This window comes from Aquarana catesbeiana, linkage group LG09 (genome assembly GCF_042186555.1).
Source record: "Aquarana catesbeiana isolate 2022-GZ linkage group LG09, ASM4218655v1, whole genome shotgun sequence".
NCBI classification, from domain to species: domain Eukaryota; kingdom Metazoa; phylum Chordata; class Amphibia; order Anura; family Ranidae; genus Aquarana; species Aquarana catesbeiana.
Window position 1 is genome coordinate 251,952,004 of NC_133332.1, and position 22,707 is coordinate 251,974,710.

At 43.9% G+C, this 22,707-nt stretch overlaps 1 protein-coding gene across 1 annotated transcript in view; it reads right to left on the reverse strand.

Moving 5' to 3' along the window:
• Positions 1-348: 348 nt before the first annotated feature.
• The window catches only part of WNK3 (WNK lysine deficient protein kinase 3), a 207,774-nt gene continuing 185,415 nt past the window's right edge, over positions 349-22,707 (reverse strand). Inside the window, exons 23-24 of the mRNA XM_073600174.1 lie at positions 21,919-22,121; positions 349-12,415 (exon numbers count right to left, since the gene is read on the reverse strand). Of these exons, the coding sequence (XP_073456275.1) occupies positions 12,113-12,415; positions 21,919-22,121 (506 nt within the window). The 3' untranslated portion in view covers positions 349-12,112. The remainder of the gene's footprint in view (positions 12,416-21,918; positions 22,122-22,707) is intronic.

Here is a 22,707-nt window from a genome sequence, read left to right on the forward strand (position 1 = left end):
TGAAAAACACCGCTTAACATTTATAGCCGCAGCCATCTTGAGTAAGGGCAGTTTTATGTAGAATTTACTTCCTGGAATCCATCTGTCCTTCGCTCAGACATGCATGAGGGTGTGTTTAGCCAAGAAACTCTTCCCCTCCTGGAATGTATGACATCACTTGCCTATGCCTGGAAACTAGAAAGTAACTGAAGAAATGTAAAAAAAAAAACCAAAAACGGTTTAAAACAAGTAAATATGATACACTTTCCTATCTATTTACTAATGCTGGCAGCATAAGCATTAAAAATAATAATGTTGATTGAGAGAGTGAAGTTTTACACTTTAAGAAAGACAATATAACCACAACAATTTAATAATGACTGTTTAATGAATTTTTTTTTAAATGCAAACTTTACAAGACCCTCCTGTAGTTAAACAAGTATTACAATTCCAGTGATGGAATGTTAGTATTCTAAAATACCCCAAAAAAGTGCATGCTGCGTCTCTAAACATAAGTATATTGCAGTAAAAGACAAACTTTCAAAAATAAACACAGTACTTGTAATAAGAATATATATATTATGTATAAAACACAAACCACTGGTAGATTTTAAAGCAGGGATCTGTTCAGATTTGTAAGAAATAATACAAAAAAGGCAAGGAAAAGGGGGGGAGAGAGAGAGAAAAAGAGAGAGAGAGAGAGAGAGAGAGAGAGCCAGAGCGGCCATTTCTACAGAACTGAAATGCAGTTTTAGCTCCGGCCCTTTAAACATTGCAATGTTCACTGCTATTTGGTTTCCAGCAGTAAAGGAATGAAGGGGAATGAAAAGGGGGAGGCAGACATTCTGAACAAATCCCTGGAGAGTGGGAAAAAAAAAAAAATATTCACAGTTTGGAAATGACAGGAACAAAATTGTGTACAATAACTTCGTTCTAAATCAGCCGTTATAATTCACAACCAGCATCTTTTCACTACATGGACAGCTGCACCTTTATAATAATAAAAAAAAAAACAAAACAAAAAAATCACATAGAAGGAAAAGAAACAAATGTGTTCACTGTGAAAAGAAAACCCTATTGAGAATAATGTTCAGCAATGAAACTGTATCTTGCCTTCACAATTAGGTGCCCATGCTGGCCATACACAGGTAAATCTTTGGCCAACCATACTCTTTGCTCCTTCCTCAGAGGATCTCAGAGCACACAGAGACCAAGATGAACGCCTTCTTATCTCCTTGGCAGATGTCTTACAGAAGGTAAACACCTATAGAGAGGACTGTGTCAGATTCTTATAACTGCCGCTATTAAAACAATTTCAGGGTCAGGCTGGGGAATACATTCGACCAAGTCTGGCACCAGACACCTCCAGCTGGTATAGGCATCTAGGTCATGTCGTCTTTGACTTGTCACATCAGCTGTGAGCAATGTTCACCACTACTGAGCAGGACTCCTAACAAAGGTCCATAGCAGGGAGTAGACAGATCTCCTGGAATAAATCTCCATTATCGGACTAGTAGCAAGAGGTAAAAGTGTGTTGTAGTTATGAAAAAAAAAAAGTCACAGAAGACGCCGTAACATGCCCATAGTTGCTTATATTTACAGTAGAAATCTGGGGCACCCGGGGGGAAGCAATTAAAGCTGGATCAAGTTCTAGCCAATTCCTGGTCAACCACCCAAGTTTCAAGCCATGGGTGGCCATTCACAGCAACTCTGCCTGATCTCCTTCGATCTGAAAATGAAAGGAGCTAGTTGGAAAATTGACGGCTGAATGGTGTCTTCAGCCACGGTAAAAAGTATGGCAAGGTAGAAAATGAAACCAAACTCAGCAAATGTCAAACCATTGAGTTTATTCACTAGACCAGACTTCTAACATGGTCCTCATCCTAAGCCATGACACTCTGACATGTTTCACCCTGAATGGGCTTTTCGTAGAGGTAACCTCTACAAATATGGCCAGTTGGGGTGAAAATGTGTCAGAAGGAACTTGGTCACGGAATAGGTCACCAAAACATCAAGGAACTCCATTAAAAAGGATCCAGCACTTTACTGAACGATCATATCACAGCAGAAGATAGCAATGTTTCGGAGCCACGCAGGACCACTTCATCATGCATAAGTCCTACATGGCTCCGAAACATCGCTATATTCTGCTATGATGTGATTCTTTAATAAACCCTTTTTTAATGGAGTTTGTTGGTGTGCTGGTGACATATTCCTTGATTTGAGACACTCCAATTCCCAGCCGGTGGATACTACAGTACCCACTTACTCTTCAGCCATTCCCAGGAAAGCGTGTATTGGGAATATTGCTTTGGCTTATGTTAGAAGCCTGGTCTATTGAATAAAAACTCAGCAGTTTGACATTTGCTGAGTGCAGTTTTCGTTCCCTACCTTGCCATGCAAACCGAGTGGGACAATCTCTTTGAAACCAGCAACTGTTACGGTGAAGGACCAGAGAATCATATATGGAACCTTGAGCGGCGCAGCCTTTTATTAAACTGTTAAGAGTATTCTGCCAGCTATCAGAACATGATAGCCAGGAAGGGAGATTGATGCTTGGATGTTAGAATCTATAGATTTCTCTCATTTAGCCTGTGGGGCTGAATGAGAGAAATCTAAATGTACGGCCAGCCTAACACCCACATTCCACTAAAGCTACAGAGTTGTTTTGCTCCACAGCAGTCATTTGTAATTAACCCCCCCCCCCCCCTTATAAACTAAAACATTACAGTAAGCAGTATCCAAAATCTTAGATGCATCAGTCAACAACTGTCCTGTTTATGGCCAACTTGTTCACTATCCTACATGTATACTTCAAGACAAAAAGGTCAACATTACCCCTAGACCATTGCATGTTAAAAATAAAGCTTAGTTCTGCTGGTACAGGAAAAAAAAACTTTGCTAACAAACAAGATGATTCAACTCATCAGAACTACTGATAAAGCTCGTATGGCAAAGTATAAAAATGTGAGGAGTGTCACAAAAACCAAAGTTACACCCTTCATGGTACATGGCATTCCTCTTGCTGTTATCGCATCCTCATATATATAATACAAAGTCTTCATACCACACAAAGACAGTATAGCACAGCTCACTTTGCAAACACCAAAGCAAAAACAACTGTTCTGATCAACTCAAACCACTGATAGAGGCTGATTGGAATACGGCAAAACCTGACCGCAATGTGTGGGGTTTTTTTTTTTTTTTGCTCACATGGCTTCACTAGCAAGACGAGAGAATGACATATTTAAGATTACATTCCACGATGCAACATTCACCTTAGAACACTTTAAGAAACAACTGCCAAATAAAAAAAAATGTTAGCAGGGATCAGTAATGCTAACTTGAATATTACCAGGTCTGTAGCAGCCACCCAACATCAATTACCAGCATAGTAAAGCCTCACAGTACAGTTAAAAAATAAATAAAAAATATACAGTCAGCAGATTTTGCTGCTATACAATATTCTGAGCTGCTAGAGCAGCAAACAAGCTACATGGAAAACCCCAAAAATGAACAACCTCAGCTTCGGTTGCTGCAATATTTTCTGTGCTTAAGGATGGGGGACGCTGCAAACAAAGTTACAGTATCTATTCAGTATTTATAACGAAATAGGAGAATAATTCTGCATGGCTTTTCAAGTATGTAGGCTTTTATCTACAGGGGAAGGATGCAACAGGAACAAGAGATTCAGATGACACACCACAAAAAACAACCAGCCTACTGCCTAAAAAAAAAATAAAAAAAATAAATAAAAAAGAAAACCAAGCAGATCCCCTTCAAAATGTGTTACACATTTTTATAACCATTTAAGGGCTCATTCACCCAGACAGCGGCATGAATCAACAAACGACTGACAGGTGAATTGCCATCAACCATGGACAGGAAGGCGGTAATAATCAATGACGGGCCTGCAGCTGTCCTCGACTGTTCAAAGTATTCGCACATCCAACAGTTACATGCAGCTAGGAACAGATGAGCGACCTTGCTGTAGGCAGCATGCATCTGGGGTCATTCATCTGACCTTAGTTGCATGAAACCACTGAATGTGTGGAAAATTACCCAAATCCACAGCTCTGCTCAAGACTTGACCCTCCTGAACGTGGACAATCTAAGTGCCAGCCAGTGTAGCCGTCTCCACTCCCCCCTTCAGAATTAGGGGGGGGGGAAAAAAAAAAATGTATCAGCTGCACTCCACTCTTGTCTTCACCTGGGAACCAACCTTCCTTGACGCATTTTACCACTCCTGGCTTGCACACAATGACTTCCCCTTTTAAGAGCAAGCCAGGAGTGGTGAAGGAAGGTTGGTTCCCAGGTGAAGACATTGCTGTATGCATCCATCCCGTTGAAACAAATTAAAATCGCAAGAGGAGCCAAGAGTGGAGTATGGCTGATACATTTTTCCTAACGGTGGATGCGCGGTCACATGAGAATTCGCAAACCGCTGCAGTACCTGTCATTCCTATCCATAGCGGATTACATCCACCTGTAAGCCATACATTGAGTCTTGCCGCTGTCCAGTCCTTATTGGCCATGTGAACAAGCCCTTGATCAACACAGCCACCCCTTTTCTAGGGGAACGTTCCAAAATATACAGGATCAAGTGTACCACCACAATGCCCAAAGCAATCAGCTGCATTGCTTGCCAAGCTTACATTTTGGGCAGAGCCACATTCCTGTTTTAATTTGATCGTCATTGTAACATTTTGAGGTGGATCTATTTGGTTTTATTTTATTTTTTTATTGGGCATTGGAGTGGTTTATTTTTTGCGGGTTGTCATGTGAATCTTTTCAGAGGTTAGTTTAAATGAAGTTCTTCACTTTCCATAAATACCCCCCCCCCTCCACTTTATGGTGATGTTTACAATTCGGTTCTCATTCTCCATCTTCAAAGCATGCTAGGTATAAGTTGTACAAGGGACCCAAGCACGATAAGTGTAAATGGATAACACTGGAGCTATTTTGACCAAAGTTCAACCTTCACAACAGTAAACAGAAATGACAAGTTTCCTGCTCCTGATGCCTCCTGAGATAGACTTCACATATCCCAGGAGGCATCTGCTTCCTCACAGCGGCTGGTGGAAAAAAGGACCTGGCGCCACATCAGAGGGCCAGCTGCAAGAACAAAAAAAAAAAAAAAAAAAAAAACAGCCGCAATGATTTCAGAAAAGGATGGCGGCTCAGGGATTGGTGTGCAACAGTAGAGTGGTGGATTACAGCAGATCAGTACTGGATTAGCTGGGCAGGTGGGTGGTGGGTATGTTAAACTGTTCCTGCCAATGTAGCACGTGTGTGGCTGCAAAAAGGGTGGCTTTTAACACTCACAGGCTGCACTTACACGTCACTTGGAAGTCTGCTTCTGTGCTGAGTGCACTCAATGCGCGTCCTCAGCATAGAGACGAGCTGTTAAAGACAGCTCTCAGCCCCTACTAGCCCTCAGTACATGGTGGGAATGTCTCCCGAGACAGTGAATCACAGTGGTCACTTAATTGCTAATCCAGAACCGCAAGGGATGACGGTGTTAGGCTGGAATGCGTTAACTGAGAATAAAAAAAATAAGTTAACGTTGGTATACACTGATCGAATTTCGGCTGGTACTGGATCAACGAGCCAAATTTGGCTTTGGGTTGTCCTGGTCACCCCACTCCTGCCCGAAATCCTTTGATTGAAACAGCTGCCGGCTTCAGCTGTTAGAATACAACAGCCATAGGGGGATATTCATCCATCCATAAAATGTGCATGGAGGAATCTTTCAGAATTTTTTCGTTCAACCTTAAAACTAATGTGTGTGTATAGTCAGTCTAAGAAAAAAAAAATATACAATTTTTTTAAAGTGGAAGTAAACCTTTCTATCATTTTCAGCCAAGGAAGCTGCCATCTTTGCCTCTGTTTAATCTTCAACTGCCATGGTGCTGCACATGTGATCAGTTATGACACCAGCCATTGGATGGTTTGACAGTTTGGGTGAGAGCCTTTTAAAAAAGGTGTACAGTGCAGTTCAAAAATGTAAGGGCTCCCAGCTGTGATTTAGTTTGCCGTTTCAAAAAAAAAAAAAATAAAATCACTATTATGCCATTTTCCATCCAGCTGTATTTTTGACTTATTACAATAATGATCCATCCAAAAACCATTTCCATGGTACAGAAACCCAAATCGCACTAATTTGTTACAATATTTGGTGAAACAGTATCTCAAGAGGAACAAACAAAAAGGGACCAGGCCCTGACCAACCAATGGTAAGTGTGTGCTTTCACCGGATTCCAGAGACTAAAACTTTTCGGCAGGATAAATTTGAAGCTGGGTGAACAAATCCTCGAAACACCTACATCTTCCATTTACATGGCACGTGTTTGGGCCCCTTAACATTCACTAACCACATAGTTCAACATGGCAAATTCACATTTAGAAAGCATCATGCCTGGACTTTGACAACTATTTCTTCTTTAAGTGCCAGACTGAGTTTCAAGTTAAGGACACAACACAAAAAGTTGAAAGGAGCTTGGCATGACACCTCAAAAGAGGGAAGGTAAAGAAAACAAGGGTATTCCCTCTGTGCCCACCCTGACAGTTTTATGGCTGCAAACTGCTTGCTTACACCATATTGTTATTCCCATCTGAAACACGTATCTAACACTGAAAACAAAAGAAAACAGCATTAAATTAAAAATATATATCAACGGAAAATAGTCAACTGAATCGGTAGCAGGTAGAATTACCAATAACGGCCTTTTTGAGGGAGATAGAAATTCCCGACACCAAAGGTGATCTTGTACCTACCTCCCACACCCTTCTTCTCAAACATTCTTGATATCAAGATTATAACACTACATTGGGACCAATATAAAACACATGCAGTATCGTGCTGCAATGCAGGAGGGACTGCATGTGCTCTAAAAAAAAACATTTGCCCCGAATTCAAGCAAGACAAAAGAAGCTGTGTGAATTGGGGTGCTTTTCTGTCAACACTTGTGGCAGTTGGGTATGTCAGGGTCAAACCCTGGTGTTTTTAGGTGCCCGGGTGCAAAAAAGTCACCAGCCTGTGACTTATACATAAATGGCAGGATGCGGTACCGAGCGGGACTCACGTTCAGGGACATATGCCTTGAACGCAGGATTCCTGCATTTGGGAAAGATGTCCCTGAGTGCATATGATCCTAAATGTAAGTGTTACTGGGTATAGCGTCCAGCAGCTTCGTATTTCAGCCAGTCATAGATTGACAGGCTGCTGGTAACAGGGCTTGGCGCTGCACTTGAGCCTCTCAAACTTAGCCTTAAAATGCCAAAATTGAACGTTGACGAGCCAAACCACCCGTGTGCATGTAGCCTAAAAAGGTAGCACAATAAATCACCAAACAAGTTATTTCCTTTGTTTTTGGGAAATTTCTTTCTAAAAGAATCCCATATTCTGGGAAAAATGATGCACTCAAAAGATATTTGGGATTGTCCTTCCAGTTGAACCCGACGTTCTTCAAAGAAAACATTAACCAAGAACAAAACGCAGTGTAATCTTTTGCACCTATCCCAATTTTATATAAAAAAAGTAGCCCCCAGGACAGTTAACATACATAAAAAAATATTTAGAACAAGTCAACACAAAATAAAATAAACAATTCAGAATATGGTTAAGTTCCAATTTACCAGGGTAACCGATATTGTACGATGTGAAACGCCGTGCAATGAAAAAAAAAAAAAAACCTTCTGTTAATGCTGTAGTTTCTGGAAGCAGTGTGAAATAATCTATCCCTATTATGAGGATTTTCTTGCGTGGCAGTCGTCTCGTGGTTTTAGTAAAGGCCACGGGAGATAGTGTGGAAAATGTCATGGCAGAGTACGTTCTAGCAAATCAGCCAGAGGAAGAGTCTAGAGAAAGGCAGAAGGTAAAGAGAAAACCCTCTTCTAATGGATGAAACCACGTCAATGTTCACTTTTTATGTCTAGGATGGGCACCACAAGACGAGGTAGATTTAAAATAAAATTATTAAAAGCAAACCCATACGGGGGGGAGATGAAACCATTACAGCAAAATAATTGAAGTGATACATTATACTAATACAAAAAAAATTAAACAAAATATATATATATTATACAGCCAGCACTAACCTTTACGAGCTTGCTTTCACATTTGAAAAAAAAGTGACGTGTAGCCTATCTGCCCTAAGCTTTATGAAAAGTCAATATCCATCACTTCACATTTAGAAACCTGAGAACGGCCAAAGAAAAAGAGGCTTTGATCTCCTTAAAAGAAACAAATCTGGAAGATGGCAACACTGAAATTATTGCTCAGATATTATTTCTGTGTATATAAACCTTTGTGGGGGGGGGGATTTACTAAAACGATCCAATCAGCTTTCAGGTTTTATTGTCAAAGCTTAATTGAACAAGCTGAAGCTAGAAGCCGATTGAATATTATGTACAGCTGCACCGGTTTTAGTAAATCGCCCAGTGTTCCAAAGTCTAAAGGGATAAGAATTTTTTCACAGACTTCCATCCAGAGTTGGTCCGTTTAGAAATTGTGCAAATTTTAATTAGGAAAACATTCCAGGCATGAAAAGCACTCAGCTGACACAACTCTTAGGGCCCCTTTCACAACAGGTGGCCTGATCAGGTCTGTTTTTCCAGGGGACCTGATCAGAAGCTCCATGCAAGTGTATCAGAAGGCTAAAGCAGTGGTTCTCAACCCTGTCCTCAAGTACCCCCCAACAGGCCAAAAGGGAAAAGATGTGTCCCTTTCCATTTTTCGAGCTCTAAACAGGATGGATCAGAGGTAGTCTGATGTAAACAGATGCAAGTCTGTTTACATCCGACTCCCCAAAGATCTAGCACGGGTTCGGAAAGCTCCAGTTTTTTAATAGACATGGATATCTCAAAAGTGAAATTTGTTCCGTTTCAATTCAGCGGGGAATCCGTTCACAGATCCCCTGCAAAATGTACCGAATGTCACCCATGTGAAAGGGACCTTACAAGAACTGAGCAGGGCAGAAATATGGCAGCTAAAATTTCCAACTTGTTCTTAAAAGGTGCAAACTTTAGGGGCTGCCATCTTTTTCCGTGGTTCACAACTTGGTAAATTGCTGACTTAGGACAAATGTTTATATGTATATCTAAACACTCCACCAGTTGGATTCTTCCAGGAGGTGAAACAAGAAATCAGGATGACATTCACACATCTATATGCATGGAGAATATAGTTTAAAGGGAATTTCCACTTTACTCCAAAGTGGACCTCTGTTTCTTTTCTGATTAGCAAGAACAAAGTGCTCCCTGCTTTGTTTGTCTAAGATACCATAAATATACCAGATTTTTTTTTTTTAATCATCCAGGTGCATTGGCGCTCCTAAGAGCCCTCATATCTGGACAGATGTAGTCCACCTAAACAAAATATAGAAAATGTATTGGTATTGCTTAGAATGGTAGCAGGAAAGCACCTGTTCTACTACAGAAGGTCAGAAACACGGATTCGTTCGTGGGAATGGAGGCCCTCTATCTTGAGTAAATCTCTGTTCAAAACTGTTCTTGCTACCACATTAAATTAGGCCAAGGTCCTCTGGGATTTTCATGCCTGTGATCCAGAGAGATTTTGATCACGCACACAATGCATGTCAGAAGGGCCAAGAATGTTTCCACTAACTTCCAATCAGAGATGGCCCGTGAATGCAATTTTCAATCTGGAAAAATCCCAGGCACGAATAACACTCATCTGATACAATCCTTACAAGGAACCAGGGGGAGGTTTAGAGATAGAAATATGGCAGCTGTAATTGCCGATTTTTTTTTTTTTTGTCAAGGTACAAGCAATGGTGGCTACAATCTTTTCCCCTTGTTTCACAACTTGGTAAGATGCTGAGCTGGAAACAAGTGTTTATAATGTGTGGTGGCCCAACGCTCCACTAGCTGAATTCCTTTTCCAGGTAGTGAATCAATTTGACAATCCCACAGCTTGAATCCCAGGAAAAAAAAAAAAAAAAAAAAAACAGCAACGGCAGATGCATTTCTAACCAGACAGGTTTGCTTTAAAGTGATTCTGTTGCAAATCTAAATCTGTACCTTAAAGGGCTCCCTGCAAAGAGGAGAAGAAATACTCATCTCTTCAACTACCTAATCTCTGCAGTAGTGAATAAAAACCACCAGCTACCCAGGAACATTCAAAACATTGAAGGTCTGATCATTTCCTAGTCCCCAGCTGCACTCGGTGGTTCAATCCACTGGCCCCTAAATCACTACTGTTATGGGCAATGGGGGAACAGGAATCTGACACTCCAGGAAGTGTCCAATTCTTAAAGTGAAATTTCAGCCTAAACCTAACCAGTCTTAATGTCCCTCACCCATTCCTAACAACTATGCTAACTAACCTGTGTAAAAAAGATGTATATACTTAAATATTTCCAGCCTGTTCCCGTCCAGTCACGTGATCCAGCTCCCGTGTCTCAGCCAGTGGCAGCCGCAGGAAAGAGAAGGGAGCACAAGGAACAGCTGGGATATGGGAGCCTATAGGTGAAGTCACTGCTCCCAGTCACTGTTGAGCGTGTGCTCTCCTCTCCCTTATGGTCTCTGTTGGCTGACACAGGTGATCATGTGCCCGTACCAGACTGAGAAAAGTTAAGTATGTACATCTTTTTTACACAAGTGGGTCAGCATAGGTGTTAGGAGGGAGAAGAGGACATCTTTAAGACTAGTTAGATTAAGGATGGAATTCTACTTTAAGGTTTTGTAGCTGGTTGGCACCAGGTGAGTTGAACATCCTATGTCTTCTTTGCAGGCAGCCATCTATTGGACAGATATTTTAGCGTGAGAGTCGCTTTAAAAAAAAAAAAACACATTATAATTTAAAAGGACAGGTTTCATAAGAGTTGACATTCTGTGCAATATAGTTGTTTGTGTATTGACAATAGCCCTCATTTAAAAGAATACAAGCAGAAAAGGGTCAACATAGGGAAGAAAAATAAAAATAAAAAAATTCAAGTATAAAAAAAAAAAAAAACAAAAAAAAAAAAAACTACAATAAGCTAAAGAAAATTTGCCTTAGCCCATGCACTGTGTCTAAGCACAGAAAGAGACAATCTGACAGGTTATTTATTCAGAGATGGCAAAAATATCCCCCAAAAAGGCACAGCAAGAAGTCTGCAGGCAAAGCAGAAGCAGCAGTTGTGCTAAAGACAGAAACTAAAAGGCCTCTTTGTTTTACAGGTACTGGGGGGGGGGGGGGGGGGGGTAGCACATGCAAGCTGGAGAAGTCATAAAAATTGTACAACAAAGCAAGGCCTTACAAAGAGCTGATCAAATCAAAACAGCCCCCATTTTCAGGGGCAGCAAACCCAAGTCACTGGTGAAAAGGCAATGGAGAAAAAAAAAAAAAAAAAGCATCTAACAGCCAGTTTTGTGAACCAATGTGGAAGAGGCCACTAACAAAGTCGTACAACAGCATAAACCATTCACATTTTTCTTTTAGCTGGTGAAAAAATATCACTGCTTTAGAACAGTTCACAATAGAGTCATGTTCTCTTTGTGGAAAAAAAAAAGGCATAATAGTGTACCATCAGCAAACTTTCTATCTTACAAAATGACGAAGAACACAAAATAGGTGTCTGGGGAAACCTTTTTTGCACCAATTACCAAAACACAGGAATAAAAAGACTGTGAAGCCATAATGAAATTTTCCAGTAAAAAGACAAGATACGGTTGTGCTGTATGCAACCCTGTACAAAAGGCCGGGGTGCTGTTTGGAGAACGCAGTCACATGAATTATCCCCCTTAACATTTCACCCAATAACTGGATTGGCTGCAGCTTCTGTTTTAGGCTGGAAAACATTCATAAACCAGTATGGCACCAGGAATTTTTTTTCATCCACAACAAATGTAAAAAGTGAACAACATTGTAGAGTGACTAGACGACGTAGCAGACTGGCTACTTATAAATCCAATTCACACAACACAGCACTTACTGGAAAAAAAAAAAAAAAAAAAAAAAAAAGAAAAGAAAAGAAAATATCCCCAAGACAGAGGAGAAAATTACAGCATACCCCCCTCTGCTTCACAGCCATTCCTCAATCAGGTAGGCTAAAAACCACTAAACCAAGAGCGCATGGGTGCATGGTGGTATGAATCCCCGAGAACAGTCCAAAGTCTTTTGTGGGATTCATTTGGGGGATGATGGTATTGTAGCAGCTTTCTGGGCTGTAGCAGAGGGAAATGCTTGCATCCCAATTCCAGGTTGGAATGCAGCAAGATGCTGTGCAGGAAGGCCTGGTGTCTGATTGGGCCACTGTACTGAGTAGCCAGCGCTGCCGATTGCATTGAACTGGCAGGGGTATGATTGAATTCCTCCTGTGGGAAAGTTGGGGAGTACAAGAGATGGGGAAATAGCAGCAGGAACAGTCCCGTGGATCTGAGATATCGTGGGCATCCAGGTCGATGTGAAACCAGGGGCAGGTGATGAATTCTAGGAAAGAGAAAAAAAAAAAATAAATGCAAACATAATAAGAAAAAAGTTACAGAAAACAACCAACCACAAGCCAAAGAAAATATAGTTTTTTTCATTCACACTACACTATCAAGTTAGAATAGCTTAAAGGACTATGTTCACCTTTCTGAACAGGTTACACCTGTATTTAGGGTGTAACATGCTCAACATCCAACCGCTCTCTGTGACAGTGGGTGGGAAATCTTCTCCCTGCACTCACTGTCATATTTTGAAAACAGTACGGCCGTGCGGGACTCCAACCACACGGCTGTGTTGTCCATTTACAGTTTCCTGTGAATGAATAGACTACAAGTACTTTCAGTCATTGCAGCTGACAGCTTGTAGTTCTCAATGAATTATGAGGGCACTGGTGAGTGCTCTTGTAGTTCACTGATCTTCCTGCTCTCAATTAACTGCCTGCCCATATCAGAGGTAGGGGCAGACAGCTATTCTGAGAGTCTGCAGGAGCCTCACACCGCGCCCACGAACTGCTGATCTCTCACAGTCTAAACCAAGGGTCCCCAAGTCACAAACCAGTGCTGGACAGCAGGTGAGCAAGCCAGCACAGCTACCCTCCCACCGCCAGAAGGGACCCGTTTTCTTTCTCCCAGCATTACTACTTTCTTTCCTCTCTGTGATCAACTTACCTACGGGGAGAGGAATGAGAAGGGAGGAGGGCCGAGAGATGACAGGCTGCGCATGCACACACGAGAAGTGGAAAACTTCACATCACCATGAGGTGACAGGCTGCACCAAATGCTCTCCTCCCCTCGGAGGTGACAGGCGGCGGGGTTTTGCTAGCTGAGGTCGGTCCCTGGTGCTGGGGAGGTTGGGGACCGGTGGTCTAAACAATGTCCAGATAATGGAAGAAAATTCTCAATCAGAGCTGGACAGAGAAAGGAGAGCAATGCCTTGGTTAAAGTGAAAGGCAAAGACTAGCCTAAGAAGGAAGACCAACTTTTGCAAGACTAATAAAAGGGTTCTTTGCAAAATAAGACCACCAGTTCAGATGCTGGCCTCAGAGGTGATAACTAATGGGAAAACAACCCAAACTGCATATTCTGAAGTGCAGAGAGAACAGGATCCAGATTTTATAGAGTCACAGGGGAATGAACGGGACGTCCACATAGGAGAAATCATAAGCACAAAAGTCTTAAAGAGTGAGCGGCCAATGATCTCTAAAAAAGAAGAGAAGTAGAGATTTGACCTTTGATGGTGCCGAGAGCCAAACCCTGCTCAACATACAACTACAGGAAGAAGAAACTCCTGGGATTAAAGTCCCTAAACTCACACCAAGTGAAGTTTGCCATCCATGTCTGATGACAGACCTTGTGGATAGTGGATTTCTAGCCTTGAACATCACAGAAATCACAGACTCAGACTTTTCCTATAGAACCTGAGCTTCAACAGCCTTGGCATTAAAGCCAGCGACTGAGAAGCAGAACGGCAAATAGGTCCTCGGGACAGCATATTTAGAACGTCTACATCTGGCAGGGCCCAAGGAAGCTAGAGAATACGCCTAAAAGAGTTTAGAATCAAGCAGGAGACAACAATCCAAGCTATCAACATCAGATACTATAGGGAAGAACTCTGCAGGCTGTCCTGGAATTGTTAGAGTTGGAAGTGCCCGCAAGACCACTAACCTTGCGCTTAAAATCTGACACATTGTGGTAGGGACCGAGCGATATAATTTTTTCGATATCGGTATTTCGGCCACCTCTCCTGCTGATATTTTTTGCCGATATTTTATACATTAAAAAAAAAAAAATGTTTACACTGCCATTTTACTTTTTTTGTTTATCACTGTTATTGCTATCACTGTTATCGCTATTATTGCTATCACTGTTATTGCTATTATTGCTATCACTGTTATTGCTATTATTGCTATCACTGTTATTGCTATTATTGCTATCACTGTTATTGCTATTATTGCTATCACTGTTATTGCTATCACTGTTAATGTAAACATCCCTTGTGACAGTAATAGGCAGTGACAGGTACACTTTATGGAGAGATTGGGGTCTATAAGACCCCAAACCCCTCTTCACTTCAAAGTACTCAAAACATCAAGATTGGCGTTTTTGAATACTTTATTTTTTAAAATCTGGCGCCTTTAAGATGCCAGTAATCCGGGAAGTGACATAGCTTCCGGATTACTAGATCCGAAAACCCGAACAAAGCATCGGCTTTGTTCGGGTCTTCGGCCAGCCGGCGGACGTGCTGGCTTATTGCTCGGGTCTCCCGGTGGGACGGGAGAGCCCCGGCGAGCAGCGGAAGGCAGCAGGGGAGGGAGGGGGGGTGGGTTTATTTCCGCTCTCGCCACTTGGAATAACAAGCCGTTATCGGCTGCAATAAATTGGCCTTACCGATAATCAGTTGAACCCTACATTGTGGTATAACCAAGCTTCGGGTACTCACAATCCATTGCGGAGGCAGAAAAGGTTGTACTGCAGGAGGTGACTCTGTCACTGTAAGGAAACGGTAAAGAGAAACAGAGGGGAAACCTTTGACCCTTGAAAGCAATTGTGGGAAACTGCTTTGTGCTGGAAAGTGGGAAAGGGTAATGTGAGCGTACATATAACACAGGTATGAGTGACCCAGTATTAAAATCTTCTATGCCTTTCAGGGAAAAAAAAAAACTGTAGAGAATAGTAACGTGCCACGCACATAGAATGACAAATCCCCAGACTTGCCAGTCAAAGGCATAGACTGTATTCTATGGCCAAGAAGCGCAGTAACTAAGTACTGAAGAGTGCCACATGCATAACCCAGTGAAATGGTCACACAGCAAGCATTCTTCGCCCCCCACTATGGGCACACTCCCAGGGGAGTCTTCAGGGATCAGGATTACACCAGAGGCCAGGTGGCAAAATGCACACCGTTGGGATCAGAAGTGCACCGCAAGGTAGTGGACCCTACGGCTGACTGCTGCGGATGGGAGTCAGGGTGGTAAAGGAAGGCAGGGCAGCTGGAACACCAACACGGATCCCATCGGGGTTAGAGCGTAAGATTCCCTAGGGCGCGGAGTCTAAGAGCCAGCAGGTGTTCACCAGAGCCTCTAGTGGTGAGGATGGACTGGGCTGCAACTGGCTCCAGGTCACGACCCCCAGGGTCCCCTAGCTCACGCCCACAGTAGGCAACAGGAGGATAGGGATAGTAAGGGAATAAGCCAAGGTCAGGGCGACTAGCAGACAAGGACAACAGAGTACATGCCAAAGGTTCAGGGTCACAGGCAAACAGGGATAGTCTGGGACACGAGTAGACAGGAATAGTCGAGAACAAGCCAAGGTCAGTAAGAGACAAACTTAGTGCACACGGCAAGCAGGTAACAGGAAGCCAAACACACAATGGTTGATCAGCAGGGCTGGCCTGGAGTGCACAGGTTAATATAGAGTTCTCTGATAGGAGCTGGGGTGGAGCCATGCTTAGAGGAGAGATTATAAAACCAGTCAGGTGAGAGTGACTGGTCTCTAGAAATGAACACATGGTGAGAGGTAAGCAGACAAACTATTGCATAACCATGACAGTACCCCCCCCCCCCTCTTACGAGGCCTCCCCCTTCCATGCCTGGGACTAGGTTTAGAGGGGAACTTCAAATGAAACTTCAACAGACGAGGTGCAAAGACCTCAGAAGCCGTGATCCACGACTTCTCCTCAGGACCAAACCCTTTCCAATGCACGAGGTACTGGAGAATGCCTCTACAGAGGTCGGGAATACAAAATTTGGCTAACCTCGTACTCCTGATTATCCTCAGAGACCGGCGCTGCGGTAGAGGACGAGAGAACTTATTGAGGACTAAAGGCTTCAGAAGGGCAACATGGAAGGAGTTAGAAATTTTGAGGCTTTTGGGAATCTGGAGCTTGAAACAAACCGGATTCAGTTTAGAAGTTATGGTGTACGGACCAATTGATCTTGGAGCAAATTTGAGAGAAGGAACCCGGAGTCTGATGCTCCTGGTGGAGAGCCAGACTTTGTCTCCTGGCTGTAGAGAAGATGGCTTACGCCTGCGACAGTCAGCAAAACTCTTAAATTTGTTGGCAGCTTTCTAGAGGGAATCATGAACGTCAACCCACATGGAATTGAATGATTCCTGAACAGTATCCAAAGCTGGAATGTCGGAAGAACAGGTCATAGGAAGAGGGAGTTGAGGATGTCTTCCATAAACAGTGACAAAGGGTGTTTTCTGAGAACTGACGTTGACGTGATTATTGTGGGAGAACTCTGCCCACGGGAGTAGTGATGCCCAATCATCATGATGAGCCAAGACCAAGGTACGGAGAAAGACCACCAACTCCTGATTAACCCTCTCAGTCTGGCCGTTGGATTGGGGATGGTAAGAAGAGGTAAAATCCAAGGTAATGTTGAGGGATTTGCAAAAGGATCTCCAAAAACGAACACACCTGTCCAAAACGACATAGGAAGGAACACCACGAAGGCGGAAAATCTCTCGTACAAAAATGGGAACCAAGGCAGGGGCAGAAGGGAGACCAGGAAGAGGAACAAAATGAGCCATCTTGGAAAACTGATCAATTACCACCCAAATGACCATATTATTCTCCGACAGTGGAAGATCGGTGATAAAATCCATGGCAATGTGAGACCAGGGCTCCTTAGGAATGGGCAAGGGCATGAGAAGACCAGCAGGGGCTTGTGTGGAGGATTTAGACTGAGCACAGACATAACAAGCCTTAACGTAATCTTTAACATCCCAGCAGAGATTGGGCCACCAGTAGTGATGACTGATGAGCAGGAAGGATCGGAGGAACCCAGCATGACCTGCCACCTTGGAATCACGTCCCAACGAAGGATCTTAGCTCTTAGCTCCGTGGGAACAAAGGACTTGCCAGGAGGAACACAACAGCCTCGGGAGGCCAGTCTTTGGCATTCGCACCCTTCTTGGTCAAAGCGGTAATAGGCGTGGCAATGGAAGAGTAATTCCTTATGAACTGCCTATAATTTGTGAAGCCAAGAAAGCGCTGTGTGGCCTTGAGGCTAGCAGGAAGGGGCCAGTTGGTAATGGCCGAGACCTTTCCGGGATCCATGCGAAGACCCAAACTAGAAACAAAACATCCCAGAAACAGGACCTCAGGACATTCAAAGGAACATTTCTCCAGTTTGGCATAGAGATTATTCTCTCTAAGGCGCTGAAGTACGGTGCGAACATGGTTTCTCTGAGCAAGCAGATTTTCGGAAAAGATGAGCATGTCATCCAGATAGATGACAACAAACTGGTACAGTAGATCCCTGAAGATTTAATTGACAAAGTTCTGAAACACCGCTGGAGCATTACACAAACCAAAAGGCATAACCAGGTATTCATAATGCCCGTCGCTAGTGTTAAACGCAGTCTTCCATTAGTCACCTTCCCGTAATCGAATGAGATTGTATGCACCTCTGAGATCCAACTTGGTGAAAATGGAAGCCCCCTTCAACCTGTCGAATAGCTCAGATATTAGAGGGAAGGGGTATCTGTTTTTTAAACCTCGTTTAAACCTCGATAGTCAATGCAGGGTCTCAGGGTACCATCCTTTTTGGCAACGAGAAAAAACCCTGCTCCTACAGGCGATGAGGATTTCCAGATGAAACCTCTCTCCAGATTCTCAGCGACATACTCAGACATGGCCTGGATCTCTGGAATAGACAGAGGGTAGGTACAACCCCTGGGCAGAGTTACTCCAGGGACAAGGTCAATAGCACAGTCAAAAGACCTGTGGGAAGGAAGCACCTTAGCAGACCTCTTACAGAACACATCCCGATAATCGCTGTATGCCACGGGAATATCAGGAGATACGTATGTGGTAGCAATGGGAAGTCTCTCCTTGGGGGCCACCTTGAGAAGACAGAACGAGAAACACGAAGGACCCCAAGCCAGAATCTGCTCAGAGACCCAGTCCACATGTGGAGAGTGGAGCTGTAGCCAAGGAAGGCCCAATACAATGGGGGTAGAGGCCTTGGGTAGAATGAGGAAGGAAATCCACTACTGGTAGAGTATCCCTACCGACATCCTAATTGGTAGCATCTGGAAGTGGATAGGGCCCCCTGGGAGCACAGTGCCATCAATTGCCGAGACTACCAGTGGTGTAGTGAGGGGAGAAACGTTAAGCTTCATAGAAGAAGCAGTTCTCCAGTCCATAAAATTGCCGGCAGCCCCGGAGTCCAGATATGCTAGGACAGATTGGGGAGAAGTGCCTACATGGAGGAACACCGGAAGAAGAAGAAAAGGTGATGTTTCTGGGTCCAATACTCCACCTTCTAAATGTATTAGACCCAAGCATTTCCCAGACGAAGCGAGCAGGAGTCACGAAAATGACCCTTGCCCCCACAATAAAGATACAAGCCCAGAGTTCTGCGCCTAGCACGTTCTTCGGGGGTTAGTCTGGTCCGGCCCAGCTGCATACATTCCTCAGCAGGCAGAGGATGCTCCACAGGGTGACGGGGGAAGAGCTCAGGCAGACTAGGGCCCACGGAGTGCTGGCGTCTTTTTTCTAGGAACCTCTCCTGGAAACTAATGTCAATCTGATTGCACAAGGAAATTACATAGTCCAGACCGGCGGGCATGGCTCTTCCTGCTAAATAGTCTTTCACTCGGTCAGAGAGGCCATGTAAAAAGGTTGCAACCAGGGCCTCATTGTTCCAGCTCAATTCAGCCGTGGGGATACGGAACTTAAGCGCATATTGTCCCACTGAACAAGATTCGTGGCGAAGGCATAAAAGGGCACTAGCCGCTGAAAAAACCCGAGCTGGCTCCTCGAAGATGTTAGGAAAGAGCTTCAAGAAGTTGGACAGGCTAGAAACCACCGGATCATTCTTCTCTCACAGGGGGGCAGCCCAGGCTAAAGCTTCACCGGAGAGGAGGGAAATTATATAGGCTACCTTAGCCCGATCAGACAAAGTTTTGAGGCTGGAGCTCAAAATGAATGGTGCACTAGCTAAGGAAAACCTTGCAGACCTTGGAGTCCCCAGAGAAACGGGACGGAGCTGGCAGTAATAATGAATGCGTGGCTGCGACTGGTGCGATAGGTGCAGCCGCTGATTGTACGAGTCTGCAGGTTCGGGGTTCCCAAGGAGGCCTGAAGCTGCTCGAAGCGGGAAGCCAGATCTTAAAGGAATCGCATCACCTGAGTCTGATTAGATTCCTGGGTCTCAAGTCTGCGAACTATGCCCTGCAATGGATCGGCTGCAGGAAGCAGCAATGTCAGCTGGGTCCATGGCTGATCAAACTGTCAGGCTACCTGAGGCCAGGTGACAGATGCACACCGCTGGGATCAGGAGTGCACCACAAGGTAGTGGAACCTACGACTGATTGCTGCAGATGGGAGTCAGGGTGGTAAAGGAAGGCAGGGCCGCTGGAACACCAGCGCAGATCCCACTGGGTTAGAACGTAAGATTCCCTAGGGTGCGGAATCCTAGAGCCAGCAGGTGTTCACCAGAGGATGGTGGTGAGGATGGACTGGGCTGCAGCTGGCTCCAGGTCACGACCCCTAGGGTCCCCTAGCTCACGCCCACAGTAGACAACAGGAGGATAGGGATAGTAAGGGAATAAGCAGACAAGGACAACAGAGTACACACCAAAGGTTCAGGGTCAAAGGCAAACAGGGATAGTCGGGGACACGCCAAAAGGTCAGGGTCACGAGCAGACAGTTATAGTCTAGAACACGCCAAGGTCGGTAACAGAGACAAATGTAGAGCACACAACAAGAAACAGGAAGCCAAACACACAATGGTTGATCAGCAGGGCTGGCCTGCAGTGCACAGGTTAATTTAGAGTTCTCTGATAGGAGCTGGGGTGGAGCCATGCTTAGAGTTGAGATTATAAAACCAGTCAGGTGAGAGTGGCTGGTGTCTAGAGATGAACACACGGTGAGAGGTAAGCTGACAAACTCTATTGCATAACCATGACAAGATGATTGTTGCTAAAGAAAAAAAAATAATACACAAGTATCTGGAGTGTGCCAGAAGCAAAGCTCAGTGACCAAACGGTCACATTACAGGCTAGCCCTGCAATCCTTGGTCCAGTGGGGTTAGGGTATAGCCTGCCTTCAAGGTAGCGCCGAAAATAAGCTGATCCCAGCTAAGCAGATTACCAAAGAACCCTGACTGAAGGAAAAATAGACAGAAAAAAAAGGTAAAAATTGTCTAGAAAACAAAGGTAAATGTTTCTACAAGGAGAAAAGGTGTCTATCCTAATAGGACACTAGCAAAAAACTAAGCAATCATGGTAGGGGTTATACTTGGCTGGCCAACCGCATTTTACCTTTGCCAATGTCCAATTCCACCTAAAGGCAGCATGCCAATATGAAATCTTATATTAACTAAACATTTTTTGCTTTTACTTACAATTACGGTTTTCCACTTCCTGGTTGAGTGAGGCACTGGTGAAGTAGCTCTGGCTTCACACCTGCATCCTGGGAAGGCAACATCACCAGTGCCTTCCTGGGAAATCTCGTTGGTACACTGAGTTCTCAGGGGCAAGCCATTTTTCCCCCCTCAGATAATATGCACGGTCACATGTTCCAAGAGGCAAACCCAGAGTTCCAGAAAGTAAAGGGAGATGGATTCATCTGCCCTTAATCAAGATGATTAAGGCCACTGCGAGAAGCATAGGGAGGAAAAGAAAAACAAAGTGTGCAAAGAATAAAAAAACCCGCAATTATCTAAGTATCTGTTTGTAGATTGCCATTACTAAACATTTCTAAAACCTGGTACACACTACAAGTTTTTTCGTTCAACCCGGAAAGTTAGTACAGTGATCTCCCCTACTGAGCTGTTGTGTTCTGACAGGGGGACGGCCCCCCCCCCGCCAGAACACACCGATCAGAGCTCTCCGCCATTGGCTAAGAGCGCTAATCGGGAGTCGGTCAGCTGCTGGTTTTCCAGCACGCTTGTCCAACAGAAGTCGGCCGAACGGCCTGTTTGTCGGACAGAGTGGCATACACACGGGCCGAACTTGGGATTTTTTTTCTTTTTTTTTTTTTTTTACTGGCTGTTTCCCGACATTTGGCCCGTGTGTACGGGGCTTAAAGGTGCCCGTGTTGTAATGTTTAAGATAAGGGTGAAGTTTCTATTTAGGATAAAAGTTTTAACAATAGATACACTGAACTAGAAGGTACTAAACAAGATAATATACAATGCTTGGGCCACATAGATTCAGGTAGAATTTGGTAAAATTTGGCCATAGATGGATCAGATCTTGGCCAGTTCAAAAGGGACCATTTGCGATTCGACCCATCTATGGGCAGGCTGGTTGTACCAAAGTCAATCCATTAATAAACTTCAGTACAACCAGCCTTTCAGAATTTTTTTTTTTTTTTTTACAGGCTGCTACCAGTAATCATTGTGTTTTGCCGGCGGGGAAGGTTCCCCGTCAGCAGAACACAATAGCGCTGCGGGAGCGATTCCTCCATCAACATTGACTGTGTGAAAATGGCATAACGTATGAGCTGCTTAATCCAAGCAAGAGTAGTGCCACTGTTTTTCTTACCTCATGAACCCGATTCCAGCTGTCTGGCTCTGAGCGGTTCTGGTTCTGTTTGATCTGATTTAGACTGGGTTTTTGAAGGGCGTTGCCTGCATTCTCCTTGGCCCAGTCATCCACTAATTTGTGCAATTCATCTGTGAACATGCTCTTCTTCTCCGTAACAGACTGCTGACCAGCATCAGAATTGCTCTCTATGCACTGCTGGTCTAAAAAAATGGAGAAAAAGGTCAGTCTACAGTCTGCTTTTTCATGGTCAGTACTTTACAAACTGTGATTAAAGTAACATACTGTATATTAGTAGCATAATTTGAATTCTCTTTTCTTGGGCTCCTAGTCCTATTTCATGCCCCATGCAAAAGTGTCACACGTACTCTGAAGTGTGAGTCTTTACAGGGACTGCAATTATTATAAAACTTAAAGAGTATTTCTGGGGTAAAGTGTAACATGCTCCAGTACCTCTCGCCGCACCCCAATCCCTCCTTTCCCTGCGACAGCAGGCAGGGGGTTCCTCTCCCTGCACCCAATACCACATATGAAAACAGCACAGCTCTGCAGGGCCCTGCTGTCTAGTGACCTGTCCTCCAGGTTTCTAACAAAAACCTTGTACGGCAGTACGAGCAGCGAACATGTCTATAGGGGCCAAACTGATCACGGATGTAATGCTCTGCAGTCTCCTGTGCAAGAAATAATAAATGTAGTGCAAATGTGATGCAAAAATATGCGCATTTAGTATTTTTTGCAGAAAGGTGAACTTGGCCTTTAGTTAGTTTGGGCCAATGCTTTTCTTGAATG